This window comes from Myotis lucifugus, unplaced genomic scaffold, assembly GCF_000147115.1.
Source record: "Myotis lucifugus unplaced genomic scaffold, Myoluc2.0 scaffold_12, whole genome shotgun sequence".
Lineage (NCBI taxonomy): Eukaryota > Metazoa > Chordata > Mammalia > Chiroptera > Vespertilionidae > Myotis > Myotis lucifugus.
In genome coordinates this window covers 7,568,867-7,589,167 of record NW_005871060.1, presented here as the reverse complement: position 1 = coordinate 7,589,167, position 20,301 = coordinate 7,568,867, and the positions used below count along the sequence as shown (strand labels likewise).

General features: G+C 39.6%; 1 protein-coding gene across 4 annotated transcripts in view; it reads right to left on the bottom strand.

Annotated features, from left to right (window-relative positions):
- The window catches only part of PTPN13 (protein tyrosine phosphatase, non-receptor type 13), a 196,356-nt gene that overhangs the window by 149,028 nt on the left and 27,027 nt on the right, over nt 1-20,301 (bottom strand). For 3 of the 4 annotated variants that reach the window (XM_014452047.2, XM_023750398.1, XM_023750397.1), the window contains exon 2: nt 2,807-2,926. The exons of the other annotated variant lie outside the window; for it this stretch is intronic. In XM_014452047.2, the coding sequence (XP_014307533.1) occupies nt 2,807-2,921 (115 nt within the window). In that variant the 5' untranslated portion in view covers nt 2,922-2,926. The remainder of the gene's footprint in view (nt 1-2,806; nt 2,927-20,301) is intronic. 4 annotated transcript variants of the gene reach the window in all.

The window sequence follows — 20,301 nt, the reverse complement described above, 5'->3', positions numbered from 1 at the left end:
CCTGGATAATCAGCAACTCTGGGGGCAGCAGAAGATAGCAGCCAGGATCTGACTAATACTGGTCACAAGGTCTAGACCTCTGGCCAGCTACAGATAACATGTTGAACTGTTATGCATCAGTGCCTGAGTCCTAAGGTGGAAGGGCCCCCTGGCCCTGGCTACTTTCCCATGAGACTGGATAGAGGAACAAGGGAACAGGTCTCAAAACTGTCCTCAAGACAGAAATAAATGATTTATTACTCTTCCTCACCTCCAACCAATCAGTTCCCAGCATGACCCCGAAGCCCTAACCCAGTGTCTTGCGATTTTGCCCTATATACTCTGTAAGCTACCCGTCATGGGGAGTTCGGGCTTTGGAGCACCAGTTTGCTGGTCTCCTGGATGGCGCCTCCACTGCAATTCTCCATTTTTGGTGTTTGGCTGTCAGTGTCGCGTGGATGAACTCTTTCTGTTCTATAACACCTGGGAACCACACTCAGCATCAAGCTCTCACAGCTTTGAACTGTGTCTGTGAGCATCTGTGCTTTATCTCCATTTACCTTGTATATCCATTATAAGAGTGTGTTCTAAGGTAATCAGAAAAGCCTAAGAGAACTTGTAAAGGTGTTAACATAAAACTAGATGTAATTAAACATATTTGGCATGATTTGGTAGGTTATTTGGGAGATCTGGAAACACTAAAAATTTTTTCCATACAAATTAATGGCACTAGCTTCTTTGATTTACATATTTCAGCTTAACAAAAGCTGAATTTTCATAGGAATGCTCTGCTTTCATATAGAAGGGGAAACCTGTATTTTATTTCAGGTCAGTAAGGAAAAAAAAATACTTGTGGCAAAAAATGACAGTGTGCTATCAAATACAAGAAATAAAAAATCCTAGATTTCAGATAAACTCAATCACATAAGCAAAATTTTCCTCCCAAATAGAAATTTCCGACTGGCAGTCCTAATAGTTGGTAATCTCCAGACAGCCAAGAAATCCAAATTCAATTTGTCTATATTACTGATGCTATTCTGTGAACTGGACTGAAGGCCTATGGTAACCAACTCCCATGGACAGTGTTTAGGACATAACTGCCTTACAATTAATTTTATAACACATCCAGTAAGTCTCTTTATTGTAACGTGCCAATATGTTATGCAATAATGACAAGTACTTTACAATCAGACACTCAATCTCTATTAAAATTACGAAATTTGAAAGAAAGAGTACTCAAGAGTATGCAAGATGCTTCTATTCCTTGAGTCACGGCTAGGGCAGTGATCCTGCCATTAGTACAATAAAAAGGTATTATCTCTCCCTCCTCTGAAGGAACATCTGTAGTTCTTATTGTCTCTATCACTCATTTGGCACTCTGTTTCATATGCATCTGATCTGAATAAATCCCTTAAGGGCAACAGTGACTTCTTCTTATCAGGATCTTCCATGCAATACCTCACAACTCAATGTTTCTTAAATATTAACTGACTATTGTTAATTAACTGAGTAATGCCACCAACATATCCTTTCTTCAACAACACCTTTGGAGCATGGCTACCTGTTCTATAGTCTAGAGTGCCTATCCTTTCAAATTTTCTGAAAAAACTAAAATAAAGCAAACAAAGCTACAAGGTCTATTAAAATAGCTGGATTTTAGGTAAGTGGCATTAAATAAAAGGAATTACTTTTCTTTAGATTTATCCTAATTCTAATCAAACATCCAGTTACAGCAGAATTGGGTGGGACTTAACACTGTTTTAAGTTCCAGTCCCTGGATGGAAAAATAACAGCAACATCAAGAATGATGACAAACTTTACCATCTGTCCCCAATCTGTACTCAATCACCCCTACAACTTCCAAAAAGGTCCCCATGCCGTTAGTAAGTAATTCAAACATAAAATGCATCAGAATATCCTTAAAAACTTGTTAAAACACAAGCTGCTGGCCTGTACCCCCAGGAGTTTCTTATTCAGTTAGGTCTACAGTAGGCCTAAGTATTTGCATTTCTAATACGTTTGCAAGGTGATGCCCATGCTACTCATCCAGGGACCAAACTTGCAAAATTATTACCTCATCTATGTTTGTTTATTGTGCCTAATTCATTCCAATCAAAGATGAAGTTTGATTCTTTACCTACTGTTCTAAACAGGTGTTGTTGATATGGTGTAAAAGCTTCATGTGGAACTTTTCAGCATGATATCAAATGTTTTTGGTCAACCAATGGGTGACTCCTTCATTTTTCCGGCTCCAAAATGCCACATGACCATTTGGAGCAGGTGACTACCTCCACAGGGAAGCACCAAGGAAGTTATTCAGTATACATTATTCCAATTTAGAGTTACAGGGATAAACATATTATTCTCTCTGCCAGAAATGTTTTCCCCTCCTCCTTAACCTGGTTAACCTCTCCTTTCCTTTCAGGTCTTAGCTTGATATATGCAGGGAGGCCTTCCCTTTCCTCCCCATGACCATGTCAAATTCTCCTACTATGAGTTCTCATAGAATCCCTGGATCCTCTCCTATGTAGCCTTGTCATGGTTGAATTTTTTACATTTGTTTATATAAATGTTTTATTAATAGCTGTTTGCCACACTGGACTATAAACTCCCTACAGACAGAGAACATTTTTTTATTTTGATCATCATTATATTTTTAGTCCCTAGCACAATATCAGGCACATCAAAGATGTTCAAATAAAGGTAAAAAAGATCTGAGCTTTTTTATCCCTAAGAGAGGTAAGGAAAGTATTCTTCTATACTCTGCCCCTTTATCAATTTTCAGCTACCCAATATTCAAAATTAAGAAAAGAAAAAGAAGACCTACCTTTCCTGAATAATTCTTGAAGACTTTCAGCACTTTGATTTAATACAGCCCATATTTCTTCCTCCTGAAGGGGTCCACCCCGAACCTCCAGGGCCTCAGCTAGTGACACGTGCATATTACCTAGGAAACAAAGGTAACAGATGGTCTACACATCAAGTTTACTGCACTTGCAGGAGTGAAAGTTCTCATCTATGAGGTCCCTGTGTACCTAATTTTTCAATATGGCTTTCAATCTAAATATAATCCTACACTTAAACTCATAGAGGGTAAAGGTATTGAAGGGGGTGGGGGACATCAAAACAATTACTTGCCCTAGTACAATAGAGTCAACCTCAGAGACAGAACTAGAGAATAGTGGTGACGACTATTTCATGGGAGAAGACAGAGAGACGCAGGATCCCAGGAGGCCAAAGTGCAGGTGATTAAACCAAAGCAGTCAGACTGAACTGAAGACCTTTCAGATTACAGTTCCAAGTTTCACCCTACCCATCCAGGTAAAAAGAGTAGGAGGAGTAGAGAGGAGACCCTACAGACATACTGGGAGAAGTTGTGAATAAGATGGAGTATCTGTCTTCCATTCATTGATTGATTTCTGTATCTCCAACATATATACTATAATCCTATATAATAAAAGCTAATATGCTAAGTGTCTGTCCGTTTATTCAACTGTTAGACCGGTCACTACGAGGCACACTGACCACCAGGGGGCAGACGCTTTGACCAGTAGGTTAGTTTGCTGCTAGGGTCTGGCCTATCAGGACTGGGCAAGATGGGCCGGACACGCCCTGGAGTCTCTCCCTGGTCCCTCCCCGGCCAGCCAACCTCCCTGGTCCCTCCCCAGCCGGCAGACCCCTATCAGCCCTGATTGCCCCGATCAGCCCCCATCGGGACTGGGCGAGACAGGCTGGACACACCCTGGATGAATCCGTGCACCAGGTGGGTTTCAGCCCCATCCCTGCAGGCCAGGCCGAGAGACCCCAGTGGCGCATGAATCCGAGCACCGGGTCTCTAGTATACTAGAACTATAAATCGTACACTGAATGGACTCAACTATTTCTAGACCCAGCTTTGCTGCTGAGGAAGTTCAGAACAGGCCTCCCCAAAGTGTGCCACTTTAGCATGTGAATTATTTTGAGTTGATGGCAAATTGAGACCCATGCAGGCTTGTGAGAAACTTAAATCTCTCCTCAAAGAATTTAAATTTGGGGCCTTGCCCATTAAAGGAGTTATTACTAGAGATTACTTTTTTCCCCCCCTATCTCGAGGACAGGGCAAACATCTAATTACTGAACATCTGCTCTACTTTTCATCCTTAAATGACCTTCTTCCCCTCTGCAGCCCCAAGTTGCCTTACCTCACCTTTAGTTCAGAATGCCATATTATACTTCCTTTAACTTTCTGTCTCTGAACCTCTTGTGTTTGTGGGGTATCTGACTCTCTCATGTACGTGAGGTTCCCATACATACATATGTAATTAAATTTGTTTATTTTCTCTTGTTAATCTGTCTCATATAGATTTAATTATTAGACTAACAGAAAGAACCGTAAAGAGTAAAGTTTCTTCCACACCTACACTGCCAACTTACCATTTGCCCTTGGGAAAATAATTTCACCTTTAAACCTCAGTTTCCCATTTGTGACATAGGAATAATAATAATAATAATAATAATCCTCTGGGGACTATGACAAGGAAAGAGGTTATTCCTATAAGCATCTTCATAATCTAAGACTCTATAAAAATTTGGAAAGGTGCCTTTGTGGTAACATTTTTGTAGGGTCAATTTTTTCAGTGGCATTCAATTAAGTAGGTGATCTATTGATACCATTTAAGGTTTCTTTGGGTCTTAATAATCCTATTTTCCTTTTGGAAGGAAAAATGCAGCTAGTCAAAACTTCCTATATAGATTTTCCTGAATTGATACTTCTTGAAAAGAAAATTGCACTTTACAGTGATTACTAAAATTTCTACCCAGACCAAACCAATTCAAGCACAATGGCAATGTATATATTATGGTAGGCAGAAGCAGATGGGTTAGGAAAAGAAGCTACGAAGCTAAAGGGAGTGAAAAACATTAAATACTTATTTTCTGTAATATATCTTTTGTTAAATTTTAAAATTAACCTATAAAAGGCTAACTAACAGAAAAAGCTAATAGTTTCTTTTAATTTACATTTATGATAGTTTAACTCAGAATGAAAAAAGCAACTCCAGCAACAAAATGAGGCCAGCCTTGTCCTGTTACTTTCCTTTTCAAATGTGTACTATAGCATTTTATGCTTAGGGTCTGCCTTGAGGGGTGTCTACTTAAATGTACAATGTGGTAGTTCAAAGGGAAGATATAAGCCCTGGCCAGGTGGCTCGGTTGGTTGGAGTGTCGTCCTGTACACCAAAGGGTTGCAGGTTCGATTCCTGTTTAGGGCACATTCCTAGGTTTCAGGTTCGATTCCCAGGTTGGGGCAAATATGGGAGGCAACTGATCAATGCTTCTCTCCTACATCGATGTTTCACCTCTCTCTCTCTAAAAAAATAAATAAATAATAATAATAAAAAAACATATCCTCAGGTGAGGATTAAAAAAAGGGAAGGAGGAGACGATACTACTTTAAAAAGCCAAAATAGTTTTTATTTAGCCTGTATAAGAAGTATGATTATTTATTCAGATTAAACCACCAAAAATTCCCTAGGCTTTTTTTTTTTTTTTTTTGCTTTTTTTTCTCCCTAGGCTTTTCATGTACTTTATCATATGATAAAAAAGGAAAAATGTTTAAATTCAATTTATTAAAGGGAAAAAACAGAAACTGATTCCTAAGAGATATTCTGAGTTGTCTTCTAAATAAAACAGTATATTAAATTGGAATTTTTTAATAGAGGCATCCAGATACTATTAGCAATCAGTAGTAACATAACTTGTGAAAAAAGACTATTCTGTTGTAAATTTCCACAGTGATATGTCCGAGAACCAGTTAGATAGCTCTAAAGCCAACACACAGGCATGAAGAGTAGAGAGAAAATTGCCTAAGGATCTCTTTGAAGAGACTTGTGCTGGTTTTCATGCTTCTCCAAAGCAGGAGGGGTGTGGGAAAAGTGTCATGTTTTCACATGAAGCCAGTGAAAGAAGCTCAATGGGACACATTGGAGTGCTTGGTCCCTAGAGTGGGGGTGGGGGGTGGAGAGGGAGGGCACAGACTGGTGTCTGATACTTTAGGGATCTAAAGGCTTTGGCTATCACTCTGAAGCAGCAGCCAGTGGGGAGGAGAGGGGACACACTAGAGTCAGAGTGAGGTAGCATGCTTTATTGGGAGAAAACTACTCCTCCATTAGTAGTGAGGGAGGGAGGAGCAAGAAGCAGGGCTACACAGAGGACCAGCCTGGAGCTACAGAATCCTATCCATATGATAAAAAGGTCCCCAAACGTTATATTGTTTTCCAAACGTTATATTGTTTTACAGCTCTTTGCTTACACTAAAAACTACAGAAGGTGCATTTTTAAAAGGGTGAATTATATGGCACTTGAATTATATTTCAATAAAGCTGTTTAAAAAAATCCTACTCAGGATAATGGGGAGAGGGGGAGAAGAATGTGGAGAAGAAATTTATATTTAAAGAAATCAGTTTTTCTTATTTCCTATAAATAAGGAAATGAAAAAATAAAAGTAATTTTTAACACAATTTCTCATTGCTTGATTTAATCAGGTCTTAATTATGTTTTATTAATCCTCTGTTAATTTCTATTTATAATTTTTTTTGTCTATTCAGTGAAGGATTTCTATGCATCTCTGATTGGAACTTGTTAGAATTCTGAAATACAGAAGGAACATTTGCTTTTGTACTGCAATGTCATCTAGCCAACAACAGATTTAATGTATATATTTTAAAATTTATCTTTGTTGTTGAAAGTATTACATATACTCCCTTTTTGCCATTGACACCCCCCCCCCCCCCGCAACTCACACCTCTCCCCCACAGGCCTTCATGACACTATTGTCTGTGTCCATGGGTTATGCATATCCTATTTAATAAAGAGGTATTATGCCTAATTGACTGTCACACCCTCAAAAGATGGTGGTGCCCAGTCCCCTCAGTCCCGCCAGGGGGCGGCAGGCATGCAGCAAGGCCAGGCCCGCCCCTAGGCGGGTCCTGCCACTCCGCGCACCTGCCACCGGAGTCCCCAAGTCCCCTCAGACCTGCTGCTGTGCCCCTGCCGCCAGAGTCCCCCCGTCCCCTCAGCCCCGCTGACAATGAATTTTCATGTGACCATTACCTTTTTAAAAAATTCTTACCCAAGCATATGATTATTTCTTTTAAATCATCTGTTCTTGGGGAGCAGGCCTAAGCCAGCAGGTGGGCATCCCCCAAGGGTCCCAGATTGTGAGAGGGCACAGGCTGGGCTGAGGGAGCCCCCATGTGCATGAATTTTCATGCATTGGGCTTCTAATGTTCGACTCGTAGCTATGACATGCACTGACAACCAGGGGGCAGACGCTCAACACACAGGCATAGAAACATGGAACAGACTGATGAATCTCAGAGGGAAGGGGGAAGGGTAGGAAGAGATTAACCAAAGATCTTATATGCATAGTAGAGGCCCAGTGCACAGATTTGTACACCGTGGAGTCCCTTGGCCTGGCCTGCAGGGATCAGGCCAAAACTGGCAGTCCAATATCCCCTGGGGGTCCCGGATTGCGAGAGGGTGCAGGCCAGGCCGAGGGACCCCACCGATGCACGAATCCATGCACCAGGCCTCTAATATGCATACAAATTCTTTGGTTAATCTCTCCCCACCCCACTCCACCCCTGCCTTTCATCAGTCTGTTCCATGCTTCTATGTCTCTGGATCTATTTTGTTCATCAGTCTATTTTGTTCATTAGATTCCACATATGAGCAAGATCATGTGATACTTGTCTTTCTCTGACTAGCTTATTTCACTTAGCATAATACTCTCCAGATCCCTCCATGCTGTCTCAAAGGGTAAGAGATTCTTTTTTACTGCTGCATAGTATTCCATGGTGTCACTGTATCACAGCTTTTTTATCCACTCATCTATTTTTTTAAATATATTTTTATTGATTTCAGAGAGGAAGGGAGCCTGGCTGGCGTGGCTCAGTGGTTGAGCATCGACCTATGAACCAGGAGGTCATGGTTCAATTCCCAGTCAGGGTACATGCCTAGGTTGGGGACTCAATTCCCAGTATGGAGCATGAAGGAGGCAGCCAATCAATGATTCTTTCTCATCATTAATGTTTCTATCTATCTCTCCCTTCTTCTGTGTGTGTGTTTAAATTTATTTCAGAGAGGAATTTTTTCATATATCTCTTGGCTATCTGTATGCCCACTTTGAAGAAGTATCTATTTAGGTCCTTTGCCCACTTTTCCATTGGATTGTTTGTCTTCCTTTTGTTAAGTTGTGTGAGTTCCTTATATATTTTGGATATTAACCCTTTATCAGATATATCATTAGCAAATAATGTTCTCCCATACAGTAGGCTCCATTCTCATTTTGTTGATGGTTACTTTTGCTGTGAAATTTTTTATTTTGATATGGTCCCATTTGTTTATTTTCTCCTGTTGCTCTTGCCCTGAGTAATTTATTGGCAAACATTGCTACCTGAGATGTCTGAGATTTTGCTTCTAGGATTTTTATGGTTTCACAACTTACATTTAAGTCTTTTATCCATTTTTTAGTTTATTTTTGTGTATGGTATAAGTTGATGGTGTAGTTTCATATTCTTGCACGTACCTGTCCAACTTTCCCGACACCTTTTATTGAAGGGGCTGACTTTACTCTATTGTATGCTCTAGATTTGATATTTTTAATTTATAGCTATGCTAGAAAATATGTTTAAAATTTTTAAAAAACTGCCACATCCTGTGATCACTTAATCTCAAGATTTAATGTAATGTTAGCGCAGCTTTCTAAAAATCAAACAAAACTATACCTTATAAATCACTATCTTTGGCAATTGCCTACCATTATCATCTCTCCGCTATTTTTATTTACCTTTATTATAACTCTCTAGATCATTAGTGCCAAATAAAAGAGAAGACAAAGGAATGAAAGAAATACAGAAATGGGAAAGGGATGAACATAAAGTGAAGAAAAATATAACTTGAAGACAACTTTTAGGTCCATTATTTCAATTGCTTCCTTTAGATACAGTAATAAATAACTTGGGGTACAGATAAATGACTGTCATATTTTACTATCACAATGGTCCTGCTTTACAATAAACATAACCATATCATTCATTTTTGTTTCCTTGAAAGTTGTGGGCTGCATGATAACTAGACAGTATTTGGAAAGACTTTCAAATAAGAAAAAAAATATTTATATTATATAACCAGAACCACTGTTATGTTTTTTATTAACAGAGGTATTAATGTCATGACCTTAAAACTGTGCCCACAGTTAGACAAAGCCACAAAGGGATTCTAACAGATGCCATTTTAATCCTGAAGGATTTGTGGCACTCATAGTTAGCACAGAAGTGATTTTAACAGAATGAAATAGTAAACAGATTAACTGAATCTAATCAAGTGATATAACAATCTGTCTAGAAATAAACTAATGAATTAGGAAATTTTAAATTGATTCTATGAAAATAGGGCCATAAAAGTACACTGTTTCAAGAACAAAGCTACTATAAAATAGAGCTCTTATGTGGCCACTAACTTTGGGCAAAGATCCACTCACCACCCTGGCTAAGGATTTCTTATTGAGCAGAAAGAAACCCCCAAATCGTAAGCATCTTTTACCCAGGATGATTCACAATGAAGTTTATAAAAGTTTACTAGAAGCAAACACACATTTTAGTATTTTTTAAAATTAAAGAATCTCTACATATTTGGTATTTTAGCTGTTTATAATGTTTAAGAGAATAAGGTCAGTTAGCATAACAGGTTAGCCTTGTAATTCCAAATTAAATACTGTTAATTAATAAAATGAGATATTTGCCCTAGCCAGTTTGGCTCAGTGTATAGAGCCTGAAGCCTGTGAACTGAAGGATCCTGGGTTCAATTCCAGTCAAGGGCACATGCCCAGGTTACGGGCTCGATCCCCAGTAAGGGGCGTGCAGGAGGCAGCCAATCGATGATTCTCTCTCATCATTAATGTTTCTATCTCTCTCTCCCTCTCACGTCCTCTCTGAAATCATTAAAAAAATATTTAAACAAATAAATAAAAATTAATGAGACACACAACTATATTGCTATTACAATAGCTAAAATGAAAAAGACTAACCATACGAAGTGTTGGCAAGGATGTGGAGGACCTAAAACTCTCATACATTGCTAGCTGGAATGTAAAATGATACTCTCTGGTAAAATGTTTAAAGAGTTTCTTAAAAGTTAAATATAAGCCTATACTATGAGCTAGGGTTTCAACTTCAAGGTATTTCCCAAAAGAAATTAAAGCACATAGCCATAAAGACTTATACACAAATGTTCATAGCAGCTTTATTTGTAACAGCCAAAAACTAGAAACACACAAAATGTCTATCAACAAGTGAATGGATAGATTTTAGTATATTCCCATAATGGATACCAAGCAATAAAACAAACAAAAGAAACCACTATTATTCATGCATTAAAAAAATATGGATGATGAATATGTTCATTATCTTAATTGTGATAATGGTTTCACAGTGCACACATATGGCAAAATGTATTACATTGTACACTTTAAATATGTACAGTTTATGTCAACTATGCCCCAGTGAAACTGTTAAAAAGAGAAAATAAAAACCAAAACAGACAATAGCCAGATAAGGCACTCCTTTTCTTTGTCCCATGAACATGCGTGGATTTTTTTGTCAGAAGAAACCAAGTCCCACAAGTAATACATAGGTTTTGTTTGTTTTAATTGTTTTTTAATTTGTTTTCTAAAAGTTAACTTCTCCATTAAAAAAAAATTCTGTAAAACTAAAGAAACCAAAATCCATGGCTAAGGTCTAGATCTTCTCTCCTTTGACAAACAAGTCAAAGCATATCTAAGATGCCATGTAACTTATGTTTATAAAGTTAGAATTTGTGCATTGATGACACAATCATTTTTTAAAAATCCATTACTCAAGATAGCAATCTCTTGTTTTTCTTTCAATTTCTAATTTCCTAAAAGCATTTAAAGATAAAATGATAACTACAATAATTCCTGGACAATTTAAATAATGTGAAGTTATTTCTACCTGTTAACTTTGATTCAGAATGATCAACAAAAAGACAGATATATACAAAGTAGCAATAATAAAAGCACTAAAAGTAGCAATAATTAGAGCTCTAAAAGACTAAAGCTAATTTCTCTAATAAAATAAATACACTGCTATTTCTTTCCATTAAGGGTAGGTATAGAACAGGTAGTAAAGAAAAACAGCAACAACATTATTGCTTAATATAGTTAGGAAAGACTAGTAAAGAATTGGAATTTTAAGGAGAAAAAAAGAAAACTCAGCGTTTTAATTGGATGTTGCTCAAGGTAGAAAACAGAATGTGTCTAAATATTTTTAATGAAGTTGGAGCCATGCATATTTGTCAACTTTTCCATTGTACTTTCCCAGTGAGAGAAAAGAAACTAAAACAATCACAAGCCTAAATTGCCTTTCTGGGTCTCTGGCTCATGTCAACTACTTATCTCAATAGAAATCATATATGCTTGCTCCCTGCTTTCAAAGGACAGCTTCAAAAAACCAGAAGAGAAAAACTCTGGAATTCTTCAGTCCCTCTTTGTATCATTAAACTGAGAAATAAAGCAAAATTCCGAATTTCACATTTGCTGTATTTCTCCTCCCCGGCTGAGAGGTACCTACAAAACAATGTGATGGTAGAATTTCCGTTTTGAGAATTGTCTTTCTATAGCAACCCCTCCTCTACATCCACTGATTTTTCTTAAGATTAATATTAGGAAACTTGCTGGTCTTCCTCAAGAAATCTAGACTCTTAAAATATCTCAAAGTGGACATGCATTAAAGGAAACAAATATGTATAAAGCAGAAAAGACTAAGTAAAAAAAAATTCATATTTGTCCTTCGTATTGTAGTAAACAAATGAGGGTGGCAGACATAATTCTGAGATTGCTCTCAAGATTCCTTCCATGTCGCCTAAGTAGAAGGCCACATGGCAAGGACCTGAGGGTGGCCCCTCGGAGCGGACAGTGTACCCCAGCCAACAATCAGAAAGAAAATGGTCCTACAACCACAAGAGGCTGAATTCTACCAACAACCCATGAGCTTGGCTCAGATAATATCAGTCACAGATGATACCTTGAGTTCAGTCTGGTGAGATCCTGCTTTTCAGGATCTGAACCCAGTCTCCTGAGCAAAAAGAAGTGTGAGATAAAAGAGACCAAGATGGTGGCATAGGCAAATGCCTGTACTCGCTGCCTCCCACAACCACATCAAAATTACAATTAAAATACAGAACAACCATCATCCAGAACCGCCAGAAAGCTGGCTGAATGGAAGTCCCACAACTAGAGAAGTAAAGAAGAAAGCACACAGAGACTGGTAGGAGGTGCGGAAGGGCAGAAGGGGCTGGTCGGGCAACCATGTGTACCACTTTTTTAATCAGGAGGGAGATTGCCTCTGGGGCGGCCTCCCAGGGGAGCAAGGGGTCCCAGCCCCACACCAGACACCCAGCCCAGGGTCCCAGAGCTGGGAAGAGAAGTCCCTACAGGCAATAAGAACTACATGCTGTAAAAACCAATGCAGATTGGGGCTCAGTGACACAGAGGCTGTTGGAGACCCAGCTGCTCCTCTTAAAACTCGGGAACCACAAACTGAGCTCCAGCGCTGGGCAAGGCTCTGGGGGATACAGACAAATATGAGGAGGAACTGGATTGTCTGGCATCGGGGCAGGAACTCGGGGGTGGCTTTCTCCCAGGTGGAGGTGCTTACAGGGATCATTGTTCCTATGCTGGGACCTTCCCAGTTACAGTGCTGACTGGCAGCCATTTCTGTTTGCTCCACCCTGGTGATTCCCTGAGACCCCACCTCATCCAATTTGCAGCCCAACCCAAGCTGCCTGAAGCAGCTTTTGCATATGAATAGCCTGTCCTTGCTCAGGTTAAAATCTCTCAACCAGCTGCAGCTGGGTCAGGGAGACCCAAACCTATCAATAAAAGGCCCAAGACCTGGCACCAGCAATATAGCCTGCCTTGCTTCACAGTCAGGTCTCGTCTAGGCACTTCCAAACCCGATACAAAGAGGAGGAATCTGCAGATCTCTCTGTAGCTCCTGCTGGGTGGCCCCAGGCAGTGGCTGACTTTGCACCTCCCTGGAGAACCAAGAGCCAGTGTACCCAGTGGTCAGTGTCAGACCATACCAGATTAAAACTCTACAGATCCATAAGTGACACACTCAAGGGGCACATGCCTTGAGAACCAAAGCCCCACTGAAGCAAGTCCTGCTCAATAAGGTTATCTCCTGCACAGCAGCTCTCCCACTGTAGTCACAGCTGGTCCTCACAGCCCATTGGCCTGGAGGTCAATTCCTTCCAGTGACACCAATAGCAATAAAATCTCAACTACAATAAGACTGTGCACACAGCCCACAAAGGGGTGCACCTAGAGTGTCCATCTCAGGTGATTGAGGAGGCTAAGCCACTGGGCCCTATAGGACACCTACTACACAAGGCCACTCTATCAATTCAAGGAGACATAGCAGCTCTACCCAATACATAGAAACAAACATATGGAATTAGCCAAAATGTGGAGACAAAGAAACATGTCACAAATGAAAGAAATGGAAGCAAGCAAACTACTGGATATAGAGTTCAAAATCACAGTTATAAGGTTACTCAAGAATCTCTTAGAAACCTCCAAGGGACTTAGACTTTCAAGGATATTAATGAGAATGTTAACAACAACAAAAAATAGAAAAGGACCAGTCAGAAATTAAGCATACACTGATTGAAATAAAGAATATACAGGGATTCAACAATAGACTACAGCAAGCATGTCAAACTCGTGGGCCATATGCCTTGTTTATGAGGCCCATGTTAGCCTATGAGTTTGACATGCTTGGACTAGCAGTGGTTCTCAACCTGTGGGTCACGACCCCTTTGGCAGTCGAACAACCCTTTCACTGGGGTTGCCTAAGACCATCCTGCATATCAGATATTTACATTACGATTCATAACAGTAGCAACATTACAGTTATGAAGTAGCAACGAAAATAATTTTATGGTTGGGTCACAACATGAGGAACTGTATTTAAAGGGCCAGAGGTTGAGAACCACTGGACTAAAGGATCCCGAGAATTAAATCAACAATTTGAAATATGAGGAAGCAAAAAACACTCAACCAGAAGAGCAAAAAGAAAAAAGAATCCAAAAATATGAAGATAGTGTAAGAAGCCTCTGGGACAACTTCAAGCGTACCAACATTTGCATTATGGGGGTGCCAGAAGAAGAGAGAGAACAAGATATTGAAAGCCCATTTGAAGAAATAATGATAGAAAACTTCCCCTACCTGGTGAAAGAAATAGACTTACAAGTCCAGGAGGCACAGAGAACTCCAAACAAGAGGACCCCAAAGAGGACCACACCAAGACACATCATAATTAAAATGCCAAGGGCTAAAGACAAAGAGAATCTTAAAAGCAGTACGAGAAAAGCAGTTAGTTACCTTCAAGGGAGTACCCATACAACTGTCAGCTGATTTCTCAACAGAAACTATGCAGGCCAGAAGGGAGTGGCAAGAAATATTCAAAGTGATGAATAGCAAGGACCTACAACCAAGATTACCCAGCAAAGCTATCATTTAGAATTGATGGTCAGATAAAGAGCTTCACAGACAAGAAAAAGCTAAAGGAGTTCATCACCACCAAACCACTATTATATGAAATATTGAAGGGTATTCTTTAAGAAGAGGAAGAAGAAAAAGATAAAAAATATGAACAACAAAATGGCAACAAATACATATCTATCAACAATTCAATCTAAAAATCAAAATAAACAAATAAGAAATCTAATGAACAGAATAAACTGGTGAATAAAATAGAATCAGAGGCATGGAAATGGAACCGACTGAGGATTCTCAGATGAAGGGAGGTGGGGGGCTGGAAGAGATTAAACAAAGATCTTATATGCACGTATGCATGACCCATGGACATGGACAATAGGGTGGCAAAGGCCTAGGGTGGGGTGGGACCTGGGTGGAGGGAGGCAACGGGGAGAAAAGAGATGGTCGTCTGCAAAAATCTCAACAATAAGGATTTAAAAAAGAAAAGAAAAGAAGTGTGAGATAACAAATTTGTGTTGCTTTAAACCAGTAAATTTGTGGTAATTTGTCACACAGCATCGAAAACTAGTACAGATTTTGGTAACTGAAAGTGGAATGCTACTGTAACAATAACTTAAAATGTGAGAATGGCTTTGGAAAGATAGAAAGCAAAAGCTGGAAAAAGTTTTAAGAAGCACAATAGAGACACACACTGCTGGTGAGGGCTGAGAGGAAGTGAGGGACATGTCATTAGAAAGTGAAGGGAGAGCCCTAGCCGGTTTGACTCAATGGGTAGAGTGTTGGCCTGCAGATTGAAGGGTTCCAGGTCCGGGTTGTGGGCTCGATCTCCAGTAGGGGATGTGCAGGAGGCAGCCCATCAATGATTCTCTCTCATCACTGACCTTTTTTTTTTTTTTTTGATGTTTCTAGCTCTCTCTCCATCTCCCTTCTTCTCTGAAATCAATAAAAATATATTTAAAAAGAAAAAGAATGTGAAGGGAAATCTTTGCTATATAGTGGCTGAATGCATGGTGGCATGGAAAACAGAAGTTGGAAGTGACAAAGCCGGATATATTGCTAAGGAGATTTCCAAGTGAAGTGTTAAAGGTGAAACCTGGTTTCCTCTTGCTTCTTATAGTGAAATGCAAGGGGAGAGAGGTAAATTGAGGAAAGAGCTGTTAAAGACAAAGGAACCAGAGAAAGTATTATCTTGAAAAAATCTGTAGGTGTAGCTTTTGACTAAGGCAGTGAATCCCTGCAAAACCCAGAGTTCTTGAGGAAATTGTTTCAGAATAAACATTTCCAACTTATGCTAAAAGGAAACAGAAAGAATATAAAAGAGGCTGTTTAACTCTCCCAAATTCTTCTGGCAAGCAGAAGGCTGATAAAACTATTCATCACCAAACATGTGCCACCTTCCTTGAAAAAGGAAAAAGTGTTCAAGAGGCAGAACCAAGACTCAGATGGCAGAGTCGAGAGTTATGAAGGATTATTTCTAATTAAAAACTCCAGCTGGAGTCTGCCAACCTGGATTTCAAAATGGACCAGTGACTCTTTTTTTTTTTTTTTTTTTGGAGAGAGAGAGAGAGAGAGCGGAAGGGAGAGGGATAGAGAGATAGAAACATCAATGAGAGAAACATCATTGATAGGCTGCCTCCTGCACACACACACACACTCACAACCTGACGGGAATCGAACCAGTGACCTCTTGGTTCCTGGGTCGATGCTCAACCCGAGTCACACCAACTGGGCATGACTCCACTTTTTACTTTCAAATCTTCCCTTCCCCCTTTTGAACCAGATGTCTTAAACAGTTATCCCATGCCTATGCCACCATTTCATGTTGAGATGCTGGGGCAGCCTCTTTAGTTTTATAGATTCACAGATAGATGAAACAAACCTAATTTAGATGCCTTAGGTAAGATTTTGGACTTTGAGCTGATGCTTTAATGGAATGAAAACACTGAAAACTGTAGGAATATTTTGTTTATGTGTATGGGGTGTGTGAATAACTGATGGCCAATTATTGTCGTAGGCAAAATTCTGGGATGGCCCCCAAGATTCCTGCTTGGTGGTATAACAGCCCTGTGTGTGTGTGTAGAACCTATAAATATCAAGGAATAGTCACTCACTTGATTAGGTTATGTTATAGAAGACTTTTGCAGCTGACTGGAGAGATTCAAAATCACCGACCCAGCCCGGCTGATGTGGCTGATGTGGCTTGACCTATGAACCAGGAGGTCAAGGTTCAATTCCTGGTCAGGGCATATGTCCAGGTTGTGGGCTCAATCCCCAGTAGGGGGCATGTAGGTGGCAGCAAATCAATAATTTTCTCTGATCATTGATATTGCTCTCTCACTGACCTAATAGCATTGATGAGCTGAGAGCATACCCAAGCTGACAGCCAGCAAGAAAATGGGAACTTCAGACCTATGGCTGCAAGGAACTAAATCCTGCCAATAACCAGTAGACTAAGGCTCAGATGAGATTTTTGCTCTGGCAAACACCTTGATTTCTGCCTACTACAACCCTAACCCGAGGATCCCATAAACACATTCCTGGACGTCTGACCCACGAGAAATAAAAGTTAATAAATTTATGTGATTTTAAGCTACTAACATTGTGATAACTTGTTATCTAGCAATAGAAATCAAATATAGAGTATAGATTTTGAAGAAAATATAACAAAGTAAATCCTCTTATACTTCTACTCTTAGGTTTCCTGGAAAATGCTTTCAGACTATTAAAAATAAAATTGTAAGATTGGAAACATAATGGGTAAATTAATTATTGTCTTTCTAGACCTCAAGCTTTTTACAAACCTATCATTTTACCTTTTAATCAACAGAACAATTTGCATTGAGGTGCCTTTCATCATATTGTTTGGGATGTCAGGTTAGATGGTCCAGAAGGGTTGACCAAAACTCACTGCACACCAAAGTAACTAACATATGTAAGACAAATAGTGACAGCCTATTAAAGAGTTTCCTGCTACTTTTCTGATTTTCCACTATTTAGTATTCCCAAGATCAGGCAATATTTCTGAAGTCATGATCTAACTGACACACAAGAAGCCAGCTACTGTAGATATTAGAAGGCAGAAGGCAATAAACACTATCTACTCGGCAAATATTTGAAGTTGACTATTGAAGGTTAAAGTGGTGTCTGTCTTCTCCTCTTGTTCTTTCTTATAAATCTAAAAAATCTAAAATGTTTTGAGTAAATTTGTATAGTAGTAAAATAAAGTGTAGGTGTCCTTCATATTAATGTGGAATAAAATCAACTCTGATTCCATAGAAAACAAATAAGAACAGTAAACCCAAATAACTTCACAAGTGATAGATGAAGCACAGTAAGTCTAGACATACTCCAGTAATTGCAAGAATAGTTTCAACTTGCCCTAACCGGTTTGGCTCAGTGGATAGAGCGTTGGCCTGCGGACTTAAAGGTCCCAGGTTCGATTCCGGTCAAGGGCATGTACCTTGGTTGCAGGCACATCCCCAGTGGGGGGTGTGCAGGAGGCAGCTGATCGATGTTTTTCTCTCATCGATGTTTCTAACTCTCTATCCCTCTCCCTTCCTCTCTGTAAAAAATCAGTAAAATATATATTTAAAAAAAAGAAAAAAAAAGAATAGTTTCAACTTAATATTTGGAGACAGTCAAAATTTCTACTCAACCTATTCTAAAAATGACTTTGGTGTTACCAACTTGCATTTTGAAATATTTTATTACAATTCAATTTTTAAAATATTTAATTTTATATCTAAGCAGTTACACAAGAGATATTAATATTGAATATTGTTCATTATACCATTTTCATATTATTTCACTGTGATAATTAAATTAGATTATTGCTTCTAATTTAAATAATGACAACTTACAAGAACTAATAAACAATCTCAAACCATGTGGCTTGGGCTACTCCCTTATTTTGTGGCAATCCAACTAACTCTATAAAGATGTGTTTCTCAAGGTATAGTTATTATACCCACAATTTTCATTTTAATTAATTACACAGCTCTCCATTCAACTGTCATAAATAAGAATGACGACTATGTAAAAGTTCTGGAGCCCTTTCACATGAGAAGATAAAGGAATTCTGGCTTATGTACAGATAATGACAAAATGACTTTGGATATTTATTCATATTAATATTAATGTATTAGAGGCCGGTGCACGAAATTTGTGCACTGCGGAGGGGGGTCCCTCAGCCTGGTCTGTGTCCTCTCACAGTCCAGGAGCCCTAGCTTCTTACCGCCTGCCTGATCGCTGTTCCTTAGTGCTGCCGCAGAAGCGGGAGAGACTCCCACCACTGCTGCTGCACTCACTAGCTGTAAGCCTGGCTTCTGGCTGAGTGGCGCCATGACCACCAGGGGGTAGCTGCTGCATGGTCAGTGCTCATCATAGCGACCAGTCATTCTGGTCGTTCTGCCGTAACAGTCGCTTAGGTTTTTATTATATAGACTAGAGGCCTGGTGCATGAAATTCGTGCATGGGGGGGCATGTGTCCCTCAGCCCGGCCTGCACCCTCTCCAATCTTGGACCCCTCAGGGGATGTCCGACAGCCCTCTCACAATCCAGGACTGCTGGCTCCTAACCACTCGCCTGCCTGCCTGATTGCCCCTAACCGCTTCTGCCTGCCAGACTGATTGCTCCCCTGCTGTCCTGATTGATGCCTAACTGCTCCCCTGCTGAGGCCTGATTGCCCCCAACTGCCCTCCCCTGCCAGCATGGTTGCCCCCAACTGCCCTCCTGTGGTGGCCATCTTATGATAACATGGGGGTGGCCATCTTGTGATGATGTGAGGGTGTCGCGCGAGGGTGCAAGGGCCACCTAGGCTTTTATTAGTATAGATTACAGATTAGAAAAAATGGAATAATGTATACCTTTATAATTCAATGGTCAAAATTATGAATTTCTGCCCAGCCAGTGTGGCTCAGTGGTTGAGCGTCAACCCATGCACCAAGAGGTCATTGGTTCCATTTGTTGTCAGGGCATATGCCCAGGTTGCAGATTCAATCCCCAGTATGGAGCATGTAGGAGGCAGCCAATCGATGTCTCTCTCTCTCTCCCTCTCCCTTCCTCTCTTTCTAAAATCAATAAAAACATATTTTTTAAAATTATGAATTTCTGATTACATCACATCATCTACTTTAATTTTAACCAATGTAATTCAAGTCAAAATTAACTTTTAGTCACACAGACTTCATCCATTCTCATAAAGCTAGTGTTCTCTATATACAGTTTCTATAAGAGAATTCATCTGCCACCAAGGCTTAACCTAATCACCTTAGGGCAGATTATTCCTAAATCTATTTCCAGCCTTAAGGTAGCCTTGCTTCAAAATCCAGATCTTCAATTTCAGAGAGGTAGGGAGAGGGAGAGAGAGATAGAAACATCAATGATGAGAGAATCATTGATTGGCTGCCTCCTTCACGCCCCCTACTGGAGATCAGGGCACATGCCTGGGTTTTGGGCTCCATCCCCAATAGAGAGAGTGCAGGAGGCAGGCAATTAATGATTCTCTCTCATCGTTGATGTTTCTATCTCTATCCACCTTCCTTCCTCTCTGAAATCAATAAAAATATATTTTAAAAAATAAAATCATTTCTAATAGTCCTTTATTATTCTTTTTATAAATCCAGAATCTGTAGTGATATCATCTTTCTCGTTCCTGATATTGGTAATTTGTGTCTTCTCTTTTTCCTGATCAGTCTTGCTAGAGGTTTATACATTTAATTGCTCCTCTCAAAGAATCAACTTTTGGTTTCATTAATTTTCTT